The sequence below is a fragment of the Benincasa hispida genome, chromosome 3 (assembly GCF_027475165.1).
Source record: "Benincasa hispida cultivar pf3 chromosome 3, pf3_genome.v1.1, whole genome shotgun sequence".
Lineage (NCBI taxonomy): Eukaryota > Viridiplantae > Streptophyta > Magnoliopsida > Cucurbitales > Cucurbitaceae > Benincasa > Benincasa hispida.
The window spans coordinates 71,778,525-71,795,726 of record NC_143480.1 but is presented as its reverse complement, the minus strand read 5'-3'; the positions used below and the strand labels follow the sequence as shown (position 1 = coordinate 71,795,726).

Genomic DNA, 17,202 nt, shown 5'->3' with positions numbered 1-17,202 from the left:
GGGTCTTTCTTGAAAAGATTATAATTTGCAAAAAATTTGATTCTCGTTGGATCTCATTGATCTTGGGTTGTGCTAAGAACCCTAGATATTCAGTTTTCATTAATGGAAGACCAAGAAGAAGGATTTTTGCGTCAAGGGGATCCCTTGTCACCTTTCCTCTTCCTTTTGGTTAGTGAGTTTTTGGAGCTCTCTTAGCTAAGCTTGACGAGAATGGATTGTTTGAAGGCTTTGTTGTGGGTAAAGACCAAATTCATGTTTTCATTCTTCAATTCGCTGATGACACTCTTATTTTTTGCAAATATGATGATGGAATGTTGAATAAGCTAAGGTAAACTCTTGAGTTGTTTGAATGGTGCTCAGGACAGAAGATAAATTGGGAAAAATCTGCTTTGTGTGGAGTCAATGTGGAAGAAAACAAGCTGTTGTCCACAGCTTCTAGGCTGAATTGTAAGGTTGAACACTTGCCTTTTACTTATCTCGGTTTGCCATTAAGCGGGGGTATCGTAAACGTGTTTCATTTTAGCAACCGATGATTGATAAACTTCAACTTATCTAGGGGTGCATGTGCCACTTTGTGTAAGTTTGTTTTATCTAACCTTCCCACTTGCTATATGTATTTGTTCTTAATGCCAGAGAAAGTAATATCTATATTGGAGAGAATTACGAGGAACTTCTTTCGGAAAGGACATAAAGGAAGCAAGATTAATCATTTGGTGAAATGGAACATGGTCACAAAATCTCAGCTTGATGGAGGTCTTGACTTTGGGGCCTTAAAGCAAAGAATTTGACACTTTTTGCTAAATGGGAATGGAGATACTTCAATGAAGATAACTCCTTTTGGAGTCGGGTTGGTACAAGCATACATGGAAAAAACACCTATAATTGGCACATGGCTAGAGAGTGTTGTTAGTTTGCAAAGCTCTTGGATTAGTAACTCTCGAACATGGTTGAAGGTGGATGCTTTGGCTTTATTTAAGCTTGGTAATGGTGCTAGAATTACTTTTTGTTTGGATCCTTGGGACCACTTGATACCTTTGAGTTTTTGTTACTCGAGACTTTATTGGGTTGCTCTCTTCCCAAGGGTTTAGTATCAGATCATTGGGATATGTCTTCCTCCTCATGGTCTATTGTATTTCGCTGGTTGCTAAAGGATGATGAGATCATTAAATTACAAAATTTACTCAATCAAATTTCAGATTTTTTTTTTTTGAAAGGAAACAAGCCTCTTTATTAATAAGGTGAAAAGAGACTAATGCTCAAAGTACAAGAGGGTTATACAAAGAGCAAGAGAAACTAAGGACCAGGAGGCGCACTGGGGTATCTCAACTAGGTTGACACCCTCTTAGCACCCTCATCATATCCATACAAAACTAACATAATGATAAAAGCAAAGGACAACCAAGGTCCCAAGACAATTCACTAACCGATACACATTAATACAAAAGAAGACTATGCCAAATAATATAAGATTGAGACAAAAACTACTAAAAATATGGGAAGATGAAGGCCTGCCAGTTTAAACATAAATCTTGTATGGAGAAATCTTTGAAAGTCTTACATAAAGTGCACTAGGATGAAGCATTTCTTTGCTTGTAACATCTTTTTAGTGTGCTTGTTTGTATTGCACTTTATGTTCGTTTCCTTCTTGTCACTTGTAACATCTTTTCATTATCTTAATGAAGTGGATTGTTTCTTGTTCAAAAAAAAAAAAATGAAGCATTTCTTCTCACTAATCCCTAAATCTTCAGTCAAATTTCAGATAGAAGGGTGTCTGAGAATTAAGATCGAAAATTGTGGTCGTTAGAAGCTTCCGGGAATTTTTTAGTTCAAATCTCTTTCTGCACAGTTATCCCCCTTATCACCTCTAGATAAGTTGTTCTGTAAGGCTTTATGGAAAACAAAAAGCCCACGATGAGTCAACATCCTTGTATGAATCATGGTTTTTGGTTATTTAAATTGTTCCTCGGTCATGCAAAGAAAGTTACCTTCACATTGCTGTCTCCATCCCGTTTCCCTTTGTGCGAAGCGGCTGGTGAAGATCTACAACACCTTTTCTTTGATTGCATGTATACTACTCGGTGTTGGTGGAGGCTCTTTTCTTATTTCAAAATTGCTTGGGTGTTTGGTGATGATTTTCGAGACAATGTTGGCATCTTCTAATTGGTCCAACTTTGAAAGTAAACCCTTGGTTGATTTGGGCTAATGTGGTTAAGGCATTAGCTTGCTGAACTTTGGTATGAAAGAAATCAAAGGGTGTTTCAAGCCAAGCAAATGGGGTGGATGGATTGTTTTGAAGTAGCTCGTCTAAATGCTTCATCTTGGTGTCCTTTATCCGAGCCTTTTGAAGACTTCTCCATTCGAGACATTTGTTTAAACTGACATGCTTTTATTTTTCCAGCTTAAGTTTCTTTTCTCTTGCGGTGTATTGTTCTAGGTTGATTAATGTGTTATTGTGTTTTTGCTCCTACTATTCTTTGGAATTTTTGTTCATTACTTATCATTGGATATGACGATGATGCCAAGGGGGTGTCAACATAGTTGAGATTCCCAGGTGAACCTCCTGATCCTTGTCAAATTAAGATTTTTGATGCAAATTATAATCCTCAAATTGGTTAAATTTAAATCAAAAGATATAAGCCGGATAAATTTGGAATTTGATTTAATTTGAATCAAATTTCCTTCCCAAATGAAATTTCACCAAGTTTATCTTAGAATTTTATTCTAAATCTAAAACCAATGTTTGGATAGAACCTAATATTTACTTTGTATTAAATTTTGACATATTCCAAATTTTGTTCCAAATAATTTTAAAAAATGTAAAATCCAAATTCAAAGCATCTAGAATTGATCTCAAATTAAGAAAATTTGTTACCTTTGTATTCAATCCTAGACAAAATTTGAGTGAAATTGAAAATTTAAAGGTACAACAAATAATGTTGGAAATTTTAAAATCAATTTTTGTTATTATTGAAAATTTTGATTGAAGTGTAACGGTAATTGTATAGTACATAAAAAAAGGACAAAGTAGCAAAATAAAGAATAAGCATACTAAACTTCAAAGCTCCACGTTAAATAATTTTGCACCCCAATTATTGATTATTTAACTCCACAAATGAATAACTCTCCAAACTAAAAAACTCTTGACTTGATAACTCAACTCACCGTGCCAGACACCTTCTTATTCGAACCTTTGATCATTCGTTATAATCTTCATTTGTTTTAAGTATTTCCTATATAAAAGCTTTGGGGAGAGAAAATTGGACAGTTGCTTGAGCAGAAACCCCACAATTAATCTTTGCAACTCACTGCCCCATTTATCCATTTTTTCCTTCCACATTATTTTGAATTTCAATTGATGAAACTCTAATTCCTCCGAGGATCAACTTTTGTCTATCCTAGTTGACGTACAGTTATCTATTTCTTTCAAATCTTTTAGGCAGAACTTTATTTTGTTGATCATGCTGGTCTGGCAATTACCATAGTTTATGAATTGAGTATATCTCTTCTGCTGTCCTGCAGGATGAGCCAACAATGTTCACTTTAAATGCTCACCTGCATACTTAGTTGCGGATTTGATTGATGCTTTTTGGCGTGAAACTTTTCCTTTCATATAATACTTGTATCTGACATAGAGTTTTTGCTAGGATCAAGGTTGCAAAGTGACCGAGTGCTGAGCCTAATTCCTCAATGGTCTCAAAGTGTAAGTTTTATCAAAAGAAACTCAGTGTGTGTGTGTGTGTGTATTTCTGCTAAACCCTTGTTTACTGGAAAACAGAACAGCAAGTGCTAATTTTATTACTTTCTTATATATGTCTCCTGCTGATGCTGATTTTTTTGGAGTATTAGTCTATTTTTATTTTTTCAATGGAAAGTTCCGTTTGCTTTTAAAAAACAATTTTTTTTTGCTTCCTTTTAAATTTGATTGGTAGGCAGTGCATGTTGACAAAATCCTAAAAGAAAACCTCAGTTCTTACTTCACACCCCCCCCTCCCACCCAGTTTGTGTGTTGTGTTGCAATGAGGAGACAATAGTTCATGATGCTTCTCCTTTTTCATCCTTGTTTTGCAATTTTTTTCTTGTTTGTGTGAAAATTATGCAATATGTTCAAGTTGGTTTTGCTTATTTGTTGTTAGTAAGTCTGCAACAACTGTCAAAAGAATAACGGGTTGGTCGATTGTTTTCTAATTTCTCAGGTACAAGATTGGAAGTTCTTGATAGGACCGTTGATTGATAAGATGTTTGCAGAGCCATCTAATGCAATTCTCGTAAGATTCTTGAGTATGATAAACGAGCACTTGGTGAAAGCCACTGATGTGGTCCTAAAGCATATTTTGTCATATGTGAAAGGACAGAAAGAGTACGTAACCCCTTACAAGCCTTGATTCACACCCTTTAGTCTTCCATTAACGAAAATAGAAAATTTATCATCTGTTTTTTTTAACAAGTGACCACTTTAACAGAAAAGATGAAAAGAGAGACTATTGCACAAAGAATACAAACTCCAAAAGGAATGAAAAAGAGGGAAGAAAAAGTAAAGAGAAATATAAAGATACCACAAACCTTAACAAATGTCAAACTTAATAACTTAACGAAGAACTGATACATTAATTTGATCAAGAGGTTTAACGTCAAGCTGCTATAGAAGTTGGGATAGGTTTTTGAAAGCTCTATCAAGTCTTAGCAAAGGAAATTTGTTATCAAGATATAGTTTATTTAATTTTACATTAATTTGATCAAGAGGTTTAACGTCAAGCTGCTATAGAAGTTGGGATAGGTTTTTGAAAGCTCTATCAAGTCTTAGCAAAGGAAATTTGTTATCAAGATATAGTTTATTTATTTATTAATTTTTTGGGAAAGGAAACAAGACTTTTCATTGAATAAATGAAAAGAGACTAATGCTCAAAATATAAGATACAATTAAACGTACATGTAATTTATGTCTGGGTGAAACCTTTATTCTTAAAAATCTCTAAGAAAAGATTCCGTTCGACAAGTTCTACATTTTTTAAATTACAAAATTTTCTCTTTCACAACCCATTGGGATGTGTTGCTTTTTGTATCGTTCCTTATCTTTAATTCATCTTCTCCCGTTTCTAATTTGAATTTTGGTTCAATAGGTGTTTCAGATACCTTGCACCCAAGTTTGTTATCCAAAGTAAATCAATAATATATTTTCTTTGAATCACGGAGATATCTTGTTTAGATCTCGCAAATTCTATTCCCAAGAATTACTTTAGTGTTCCTAGGTCCATGATTTGAAACGCACTTGCAAGTTTTTTTCTTCTATATAGTCAATTTTTTTGTGAGCGCCTGTAAGAATAATGTCATCTACAGATACAATCAAAATCGCAGTTTTGTTATTTGTAGAATGCTTTTGAAAAATGGTGTGTTCACCTTGACTTTGAAAAAACCTAATGCCTGTAACTACTTTTCCAAATTGTTCAAACCATGTTCTTGGAGATTGTTTGAGTCCTTGTATAAAATTTTTTTTAAGCATATATACTTTGTTCTTCCCAAGATTAATTTCAAAACCTTGTAAGCTCATAAACACTTCTTCTTCAAGGGCTGAGAAAGACATTTTTACATGCAGCTGGTGAATGAGCTAATCTAAAATTAGAGGTAAAGGTACTCTAATGGAATTAACTTTGGCAATAGGGAAAAAAATTTCTTGATAATCAATCCCAAAGGTGTGAGTGGATCTTGTTGCAACTAGTCTTCTTTATAATTTTCAATATTACTATTAACATTACATTTTATGGTAAAGAACCATTTACATCCATCGTTTTCTCATCTCTTGACAAATCGACAGTCATTCATGTACCATTATGTCTTAGAGAATTCTTCCTTTTCATGACAACTAGTCTCCAATTTGGATCATCCAAGACTTCTTGCATATTCCTTGGGACAAACAAGTTGTCTATCCTAGAGGTGAAAGCTTTATGACTATTTGATAAATTTTGTACTATAGGGGCTGTTTGGGGGCTCGTAATGGGATGAGTTTGGACTGTAATGTAATCCAAAACCCATATTTGGATTGAGTGTTTTGGGCCCGATTCGTAATATTAAATTCATTCCGTTTTGACAGTTTTTAACCAACCCTTTTTCCCATCGTTTTCACGTTTCACAATCTCATTTCCGTTCCGCCCTCGATTCCTCATGCATTCCAACACTCTTCTGATTTCCAATAATTCTTATTACGTTCCAGCCTCCCAAACAAGTCAATGATATATGTAGTGCAAGTTTTAGTTTCTCAAAACAATAGAGATATCAACAAGTTTAGAGGTAACGGGCAAGACATTTTCAATGGTTAGGGAGATAACAAGTGAAATAAGAGTGGACGGTTGGGTACCTGAAGTGACGAAATTATACCTTAGAGTTTGAGATTGGGTTTGTGAGGATTCAACTATTTGGTCCTTGCTCATTTGATTTAGTATTCTTCTAGTCAGTATTGTTGGGCGACCTCAGGCACTTGCCTATGGCGAGAGGCTAGGCGACGTGAGGCCTTAGCGCCTTGATGGTATACAAGGCGAGTGCCTTGAACAGGACACTCGCGTTGTTGTGCCATACTTCGCTTTTTTGTGCCCTTTCCACAAATAGAGGTGAGCGCATATTCTTAATAATATGTTCTGCCCTTTCCAGAAGAAGATGCCCAACATGTTTTCTTTGACTGCCCTTTCTCTATAGGGATATGGATGGAAGTCTTTTTTGCTTTTATTTGGTCTGTGGTCCTTCCAAATGATTTGTAAAGCTGGCTTCACCTACTAATCGGTTGGACTCCTTTCAAAACTGACAAATAACGCCTCTAGTTAAGCATCATTTGTGCTGTTTTGTGGAAGATTTGGGATGAAAGAAATGCTAGAATCTTCCAAGATAAGGCTAAAACAACAAAGGACATTATTGATACCATCTTACCCAATGCTTTTTTTTGGTGCAAAGATTTACAGGCTATACACAATCACAAAAGATACCCCTTTGAAAGATTTACACCTTTTGCACTCCCTTTAAAAGGGTCTTTTTGTACACCCTATCATTGGGGTCCTCGTGTACCAATGGATACCATGAATTTCATTAAATCAATGAAAAAATAATACGCTCTGGTATCTTTTATTTAAAAAAAAAAAACGACAAAGAATACTTCTGACATGAGAAATAAAAGAGTTGCGAGAAAAATACTGATGCAAAGATGAAGAATAAGTAGAGTCTAAATGCTTTGGGAAGAAGAAGCATGCGGAAAACGAAGAAGAAGATTAAGAAGTAGAAGAAAAAGAGTGACTAGAAGTAGAAGAAAAAGGGTTTGAAAGAATAAGAAGTAGAAGAGAGTGAAGAATAAAAAGTAGTAAAGTTATATTGCATTAAAATTGCATGCTGCATGCAGTCATGAGCCATGACAGATGGCATTTTTCTTCTAGTAAATTGAGTTGCTAGATGTATCTTTTTCCATGACTGACAGATGGCTTCTTCAAAGCTTCATTTCTTCAATTTTTAGGCATAGGCGGAAAACCATCTATGTACACTATTACAAAATATACTCTCAACCTTCTTTTTATCCTGGAATATAATTACTATTTTCTAATGTTATTTAAACCTAAGATAAGATATTTTATTCAGATTTTTATCTTCTCAAAATTGACTTTTTATTATTTGTTACCTATAAAATAGTTATATATAACATTTATTTAGTGTTCTATTAAGTGCACCTTACTTCACTCCGGCGATGCTTTTTCATCACCTCTCGCCTTAAGGCGATTGGGAGACTTGTCGCCTAGAGTGCGCGCTTTGGAAACACTGCTTCTAGTACAAAACTTAAACTCATGATTTAGCTTAGTAAGATTATTTGTAGTAATTCTCTCTCTGATTTAAAAATTTATATATTTGGCATTGAAGAACCAGCAATATTAGGGCAAACAATATTTATAAGTGGGACAAATCCATCCAAAACATTATCATCCTCCAAATTTGATTTAAGGTTCATCCCTTACAGTTAATTTTGGTTTTTGGAAAAAAAAAAAAAATCTCACATCACTTTTTCTTTTTAGTTTGAGAATCAAAACATTTATCTCTCATTTGGCTAGAAGCATAGCCCAAAAGATACATTTTATGGCCTGATGGTCTAATTTCAATAGATAAGAACTAGAAAGATGCACCTAACTAGTACACCCAAAATCTTTGATAGGTAAATTATAAATTAGAGTACGAACATGTAGTTGGAAAAAAAAAAAAAAAAACTTTCAAAACAGCAATTGGAGTTCTAAAATCTAAAACTTTAGAAGGCATTTGATTTATTAGATAGACTCCTGAAGACTTCCCAAGTACTTAGGATTGTTCATAGAAAACATTATGGCCTGAGCAACATTTTGCAAATGCCTATTTTTATGTTTATCAATACCATTTTTTAAAGGGTGTCCTGGCAAGTGGATTGGAGAACAATCCTTTTATTTCTTAAAAAACTCACAAAATATTCATTGAAATATTAATACCTATTTTTTTTTTTTTTTGAAATCTGAGTTTCAATCATATTTTAAAAACATTTAAATGCCCCATGACAAGTGAGTGTGATCATCAGTTAAAGTCACAAACAAACGTTTTTCACGATGTGTTACAACTTTAGAGGGACCACAAATATCGTTGTGAATTAAGTAAAATGGAGGAGAGATGGTTTTTCGTGAGTATGCAATTTTCACAATAAAAATGAGAACAATCAACTCCTTTAAAGAGATTGGGAAATAGATATTTGAGATAGAAAAGACTTGTATATGTATTTTTATACTAATATATTTTGAGTATGAAATAAAATCAACCTGTTGAGTATAGTCATGAAGTATCGAGTAAATTTAATATATTTTCTTTGGGCAGGATAGATGATTGCTTCGACACTAAACGGGAGAGCCAAGACGAAGATATCTATCCGAGACTTCAACATTATCTCTTTGAGCGCCTTTGTCCACTACTCGTTATTAGGATGCTTCCCCTTGAAGTTTTTAATGACCTGAGTATGTCGGCCATGTATGGTCAGCTTCCTAACCGAGCAGTTTTGCATGGTATATTCTTGTATTTATGTTGGTTCTTTTCTCTATTCCTGTGTGTACTAGTTGGGTTTATTGGTTCTTCATTAAATGTTTATTGTTGTAGAAATTGGAGGAATAGAAATATTAATCTCCTTTTTCTCTTATTTAATATGGGCAGATTAGATCTTCTTATACAGGAGAAATACTTTTTACAAATATGGAAAGAATATTGAATATGGAAAGAATAAAGACAATAAAGGAAAAAATATTCATATACAAATATAGAAATTCCAACACTCCTCCTCAAGCTGGTTTGAAGATGTCTTCCATAGCTAGCTTGTCAATCAATCTGTCAAATTGTTTTTTTTTTGGAAGGCCTTTAGTTAACACATCAGCAATTTGCTCTGATGTAGGAAGATAAGGAATACATATTGTTCTTGCTTCAATTTTTTCTTTAATAAAATGCTTATCAACCTCAATATGTTTGGTTCTATTATGTAGAACTAGATTATGGGCAATAGAAATTGCAATTTTTATTGTCACAATAAATCCGTATAGGCATAGTCAAAGAAATCTTCAACTCTTCAAGTATCCTTTTGATCCATATGCTCTCACAAATTCCATGAGCCAAGGCTTTAAACTCTGCTTCAACACTACTTCTGGCCGTCACATTTTGTTTTTTACTCCTCCAAGTAATCAAATTTCCTCCAACGAAGGAACAATAACCAGAGGTAGATTTTCTATCTGTAGTACCTCCAGTCCAATCTGCATTCGTATAGACTTCTATTTGGAAGTGATTATTCATTTTGAATAATATACCTTTTCCTGGAGACCCTTTCAGATATCTCAAAATTTTGTAGGTTGCTTCAAAATGAGTCGGTTCAGGAGCATGCATAAATTGACTAACCATGCTCATAACAAATGTAATATCAGGACGTGTATGAGATAGATAAATTAATCTACCAACAAGTCTCTGATATCGTTCTTTGTCCTTTATTACTTCTGCTTTTACTGCTAGAAGCTTTATATTAGGTTCAATAGGAGTTTTTGCAACTTTACAACCAAGCAAGCCTGTTTCTTTAAGTAAGTCAAGGACATACTTTCTTTGGTTAACAAAGATTCTCTTTTTTTGATCTTGCAAATTCCATTCCTAGGAAATATTTCAACGTTCAGTCCTTAATTTGAAATTCACAAGCCAGTTTTTTCTTGAGATCAGTTAAGCCTGCTTCATCATCAATCATGAGAATAATATCATCTACATAAACAATCAAAATTGAGATTTTATTATTCTCTGAATGTTTATGAAATAATGTATGATCTGCCTGACTTTGAAGAAATTCATAACTGGACGCAACTTTTCCAAAATGTTCAAACCAAGCTCTTGGGGACTATTTAAGACCATAGAGAGATTTTTTTAATTTGCAGATTTTACTACAGTCAAGCTCTTTCTCAAAACCTGGTGGTAAGCTCATAAAGACCTCTTCCTCAAGTTCGCCATTCAAAAAACGTTTTTCACATCAAGTTTGTAAAGCGACCAATCTAAATTAACTGCAAGAGACAAAAGAACTCTAATAGAGTTAATTTTTGCAATAGGGGAAAATGTTTTCTGATAATCAATTCCATATGTCTAAGTGAAACCTTGAGCTACCAGTCTGGCCTTGTACCTTTCAACACTACTATCGACATGACATTTTATGGTTAACACCCATTTACACCCCACTGGTTGCTTATTCTTAGATAATTCTACTATTTCCCAAGTTCCATTTTATTAGAGCATTCATCTCCTCCATAACTGCTAATTTCTAATTTGGATCATCAAAAGCCTCATGTATATTCTTTGGGACAAACAAGTCATCAATCCTGGATGTGAAAGATCTATGACTATTTGACAATTTTTGATATGACATAAAGTTTGCAATAGGATGTTTGGTAAAACTGCGAATACCATTTCTAAGGCCAATGGGAACATTGAGATCAGACACTACTGGAAAAGTACTTTAAGTAGTTGAAGGAGTAGTGATAGAAGAAGAATTAACATCGAGATCAGACACTACTGGAAAAGTACTTTGAGTAGTTGAAGGAGTAGGAATAGAAGATGAATTACCAGTTTCAGTCGTCGAGGTCTCAGATTGGTCGTGTGAAGGACCAACTATCTTGTCTTGGTTCCCTTGATTGAATTTTCTAGTATAAAACTTAAACTCAGGCACTTGATCAATCTGATAATTTTGTAGTATTTTTCCCCTTGATTGAGAAGTTTCTACACTTGGCATCATAGATCTAGTGACATCTATATGATTAGGACTGGAAAAAGGAATACAAACATCTTAAAAATTTTCTTCCAAATTTGGCTTCTTCTCCTGAAGAGAATTTTGGGGAAAATAGGGTTGATTTTCTAAAAAAGACACATCCATACTCACAGATAGTTTTTTTGTCAAAAGGATCAAAATATTTATGGCCTTTTTTATTTAAAGAGTAACCCACAAAAATGCATTTAACAGTCCTATGATCAAGTTTGGACCGGAATTGATAAGATATGTGAATATACGTAGTAACCCAAAAACTTTGAGGGGTAATTTAGAATATATGCGGGATGTTAGAAATTATTTTTTAAGGCAGTTGATGAGAGTCTTAAAATTCAAGATCTTACTAGGCATTCTATTTATTAGGTAGGTAGCTGTAAGAATTGCGTTCCCCCATAGATATTTTGGAACTTGCATAGAAAGCATTATAGCATGTGCCACTTCAAGTAAATGCCTATTTTTTCTTTCAACAATCCCATTTTGTTGGGGAGTATCTCGACATGTAGATTGATGAAGGATACCTTTGTTTTTCAAAAATTCACCAAAAAACTCATTAAAGTACTCGGTTCCATTATCAGAGTGAAATGCAGATTTTGGTTTGAAATTGAGTTTCAATCATATTGTAAAAATGTTTAAAATGTCTTTCACCTTAGATTTTTTCTGTATTAAATAAACCCAAGATAAACGAGTACGACCATCCATAAAGGTAACAAACCATCTTTTTCCACAATGAGTCGTAATTTTAGAAGGACCCCTAACATATGTATGAACTAAATAAAAAGGTTTTGAAGCCTTGTAAGGTTTTGGAAAATAGGATCAATGATCTTTGCGAAAATGCAATTTTCAAAATCAAGAGATGAACAATCAATTCTCTTAAATAAATCTGGAAATATATTTCAGATAAGGAAAACTGGGATTCCCTAGTCTATGATGCCAGAGTATAATGTGTTCTTTAATAGAAAGAGAACTGATACTACTAAGACCTTGAGTTATTTTATTGCTAAAAGAACCTTCATCAAGGTAGTAGAGACCATCAAGCATCCTAGCACTCCCAATCATCCTCCCTGAATCCTGATCCTAAAAAATACAATGAGATTTAAAGAATGTAACACAGCAATTAGAATACTTGGAAAATTTACAAATGGATAAAAGATTATAGACTAATTTTGGAACATGTAAGACAGACTGGAGAGAAATATTTTCAGTCAATTTAATAGTTCTGTTTCCTGCAATAGAAGAACTACTGTCGGCAATTCTAATATTCTCATTGCAATATAATGGAGAGTACAAATTAAAAGAAGACGAAAAACTAGTCATGTGATCTGAAGCTCTGGAATCAATAATCCACGGAGATGAATTACCACACAAGAATGTCTTGGGATCTGTGTGAGTCAAAGAAACACATGAATTATTAGATGAAAAATTGGTGGTTGACAGTTGTAGGATTTGATAAATTTGCTCTCGTAACATGGTAGAAGATTTAGCAAATAGTAGAAATCTACCCAAAAAAATAAAGAGTTTTTTAGAAACAACCCAAACCAGGAGTGAACCAAACCAGAATTTGAACCAACAAAAAATAAACTAGTAAACCAAGCCAGACCAAATGCAGAACCAAATCAGATGTTGAACCAATTGTTGGAAGAGGAACAGGCTAGTGCACTGGGCGGCGGCTAACAGCGTAGAATTGGCAACCTGAACGAAACACAACCCAACGACGGAATGGACAACGACAACGCTCGGACAGGACTCAACCTGACGATGATCAGTGGCGCTTGAGCAATGGTCAAAAGTGCGAACGAGCGCTAACAATGGTGGACTAACGCGTGAAAGGCAACACACGATTGGTGGGAGGAGGCTGCACGTCGTGATCCGAAGAAGGAACTTTTTTTTTTTAATTTAGGTTTAAAAGAAAAAAAAAATTAGGGTTTTTAAGATTTTCCTTGCTCTGATGCCATGTAGAAATTGGAGGAATAGAAATATTAATCTCTTTTTTCTTTTATTCAATATGTGCATATTAGGTCTTCTTATATAGGAGAAAGACCTTTTACAAATATGGAAAGAATAAAGACAATAAAGGAAAAAATATTCATATACAAATATAGATATTCCAACAATTGTTTACCCATTCATTATTTATTCATTATGTTTCCTAAAATTCCAAATAATTTTCTAGATGATTCTTAGTCTGATGTGGTCTATTAGATACAATTTTTTGAACTTTGGTTTGTCTTTGATAGAGTTGAGAATTTGGTTTCGGCATCAGTTGGGAGTCCTCCAATATTAACGATTGAATATCCTTCAAACTTGGTCATAATTCTCAGCGGGCTTCATTTTGGAAATGCCATCTTGGATAAGGTCCAAAAGCGTCACTTGTCCTCAGAAAGGGGTTATTTTTTGAGGGTAGGCTGACTCTTATTTAGTTTGTGTTTAGGATTTCTTTGTCAGTTGGGTAAGAGTTTGGTGACGATTGTGGAAGATTTTTTGTTGGAGGGTGCAGAGGAGGGTGGATGTCAGATTTTATTATTTGGGAAGTGATGTTAGATCAACCTTGGAGAGCTAGGATATGCAATTTGAAACTTTGTAACGTGGTCCTATTGGTTGAGTGGGTGTCGCATTTCCTATTGGATCCAAACAACACTCAATGGCATGAGGTCCTTGTCAGTAAACACATCTCTCAGTCTTTTGAGTAAGCCTTATTTAGGATTTAAAGGCATATTCTTAGATCCTAGAAAGCCATTTTTTCTGGGCGTTCCCTTCTTCTCCTAGTCTGAAATGCTTTGTTGAGATGTCTCAGACATATTTGGGAGGATAGGTGGCTGGTTGATGGCCCCTTTACTTTTTTGTTCCTTCTTCTATACTGCCACTCTTCTTTGGGGTTATCATATGGCTTCATCCATCTTGTGTCTGAGTAATTCTGCTTTGTTTAATTTCAATTTTCATCATCCTTTTTTGAATAGGGAGTCATCAGACGTGTTTACACTTATTTATTGGGAGATTTCCATCTTCACTTGGATTGTAAAGATACTAATTTTTTGTTCCCTAACTCCTCTTCAGGGATCGTTTGGTTTAAAGTTATGTAGAAATTTGAGAATAAAAAATGGTTGGAAATTAAAGAAACCTATATTTGGTTGCGCATGAAAAATGCTATAAGAATTTTATGAATAAAAATTATGTTTGTATTTAATTTATGAAATTAAGCTTAATAAGATTATATAATTTAATAGAGTAATTAATTAAACAATAAATATTATATTGATAAAAATGAATTAATTAGTAATCAATAATAATTTTAATTATAAATATTTGAAAATTGAGTAATTTGTAACTAAAATTAGCCAATTAATATATTTAATAAATGTCATATTAATAATTATCGAATACTTTAATCTTTTTTAATTAATTAAGTTCAACATTAGCAATTTTAATTTTAATTAAATAATATAAGAAAATATATTTTAATCAACTATATATTAGGGCCATTACCCTATATTATATAAAATATGAAAAAAATGAGATTAAAAATATGATACATTAATAAAGAATATTAATAAAGACTACTAAAAAAAGATTTATAAATATGATATATTAATAATGAATGTAGTAAAAATTAATCACAATAAATAATTAACTGATCATAAATAATCAATAATCAATAATGATCATATGTTCATAATGATGGATCAAATTAAAATTAATCTCAATAAATAATTATTTCATTATAAAAAAAACCAAGTAAATGATTATTATTATTTAAAAATGAATTTTTGTACCAACTAAATTTAAATAAATAATATTTTAATAGATTATTATTTACCTAAAAAAATATTTATATTAATTTTGTTAAATTACTATTAATTAATTAATTAATTAACTAACTAACTAACTATATTCAAGACGAAATTATATATATAATGAAAAAAAGAAAAGAAGGGAGAAAAGAAAACCCACAATTTTGAAATATGAGTTTTGTATGCTTGTGCCAGTTTCCATCTAGAAAATCTCCAACCAAATGACCCATTAAGAGTTTTCTTTCCACATTTTCCTTCTTTTGGGTATCCATCAGAGAATTAGAAATCGTTTGTGTCTCGTGAGAGCGTAATTCTCCCGAAGGTCAAGTTTTTGCTTGAAAAGTTTTATTTTTACATGTAAGAGCCTACAGAGGGATTGGAGCATGGGTGGTGAAAAATAGATGAATCTAATTTTGTAACAGCACATGTCATACTCAATGTTGTAACAATAGGAATGACAAGAAGGCAAATTGAGAATCAAAATAGTAAAGTAAAAACACAAAGATTGGTAACCTAGTTCGATGCAGTATCACCTACGTATGGGACACTAGAAAAAAAACTTCACTAATATAGAGTCAAGTGATTACAATGATGTACTTATCTGTTAAGGATCTTTAACATTGACTATCATACAACCTATTCCTAGTGAATAAATTAGGCTCCCCTGTGATTGAGATTCCTTGTCTTGTTGCATCAACACTCTTTCTTCTTCTTGTTTGAAACAAACTTCTAACAAACTTACTTAGGGGCCTCAATATAACAAAACTTAGACGCTAAGTATGGTTTAGTTTTGAACTTCCTAAAAGTACCCAACTCGAACAATCTCTTCAATTGAATCTCCAAGACCCTTAGCAACAACCTCACTGAGAGGTTCACACAATATTCTGTTCATTAACGCTCTCGCACCACATACACACGCATACAAAAAAGGGGCTAACTCTAAAAGAAGGTAAACAACCTTACATATAGGAGCAAGTTTTTATCGAGAAAAAAAAAAATGGAAAGCTGCTCCTGCAAATCAGAAAGACAAATAAGGGAAAAAATAACTTTTCCAGATAGATATCTCATATGAAAATAATGCTCTTGACAAACCAGGGAACAACCTAGCCGAGATTTCGCCTATAACAAAGATTCAGCCAACTCATCTGCAATAACAGGTGGAAATTTGGAATTGAACCCAAAAGAAATTGGAGGAGGAGAAGAAATCGAAGAAGATGCGGTAGAAGATGAGGGCAAAAATTGAAGAAGATGCCGAAGAAGACGGATAAAATTGAAGATGAAATGAGGAATTAAAGAAGATGAAGTGGAAGAGGGACCAAAATTGAAGAATATGAAGACAGCTGTGGCACATGCACAGGAAGGTGGAAGGACCAAATGATGATCTTGGGACTTGGAGAGATAAATAAAAGGGATGGATGAGGTCTCTATTTAGTGATTTTTCTTCAATTTTGGGACTAGGTTAGCTTCAAAGAAGGTTAAAGGCCTAACTAGGATAGGATTTCATTCTGGGATTCGAGAGAATTAAAGAGTCTTCTAATTTAAAGGAAGATGAAAAACCCATGGGTCAGAAAAAGATTAAGAGAAAGATGACTAAGTCTACTTTAAAAAAATCTATAATATTTATAAGGCTTCATTAACAACTCTTCATTAATTCTTGATTGTATATACACACACACACACAAATAATTTCTATTTAAGTATTAATTAAAGTTACGACTTACGACACACAATACACTAACTTTAATTTCGATACACGTTCCGATTTACGAGTTAGCAACCTTGATTATATTTGGTGATTTTATATTTCCTTGTTTGTAATGGATGTTTATTCAAGAAACTCTTTCCTTCTCAAAGCAAATAAGACGAAAATAAGACAGAAATTAGTACTTTCAGCACATTTCCTATTCTAAAAACTCCCATAACACGCCATGTATAATCTTAAAAGTAGAATTACTTAGACAGTTTGATGGTCTGCAGATATGGACATGGTTGATCACATGTGTGTTGCAGCACTCTTATTAAACAGGTTAATCAGGAGAGGATAAATCTCTCTTCTTTTCTCCTTTTTTATGTTTATTATTATTTTTGTTTTTTTTTTTTTGGAGGGGG

General features: G+C 33.4%; 1 protein-coding gene across 7 annotated transcripts in view; it reads left to right on the top strand.

The window, feature by feature from the left end:
* Positions 1-17,202, top strand: part of LOC120073376 (ARM repeat superfamily protein) — an 80,756-nt gene that overhangs the window by 41,520 nt on the left and 22,034 nt on the right. For all 7 annotated transcript variants that reach the window (XM_090312106.1, XM_090312105.1, XM_039026199.2 and 4 more), the window contains exons 14-17: positions 3,645-3,700; positions 4,194-4,357; positions 8,854-9,038; positions 17,071-17,119. In XM_090312106.1, coding sequence (XP_090168232.1) covers positions 3,645-3,700; positions 4,194-4,357; positions 8,854-9,038; positions 17,071-17,119 — 454 coding nt within the window. The remainder of the gene's footprint in view (positions 1-3,644; positions 3,701-4,193; positions 4,358-8,853; positions 9,039-17,070; positions 17,120-17,202) is intronic.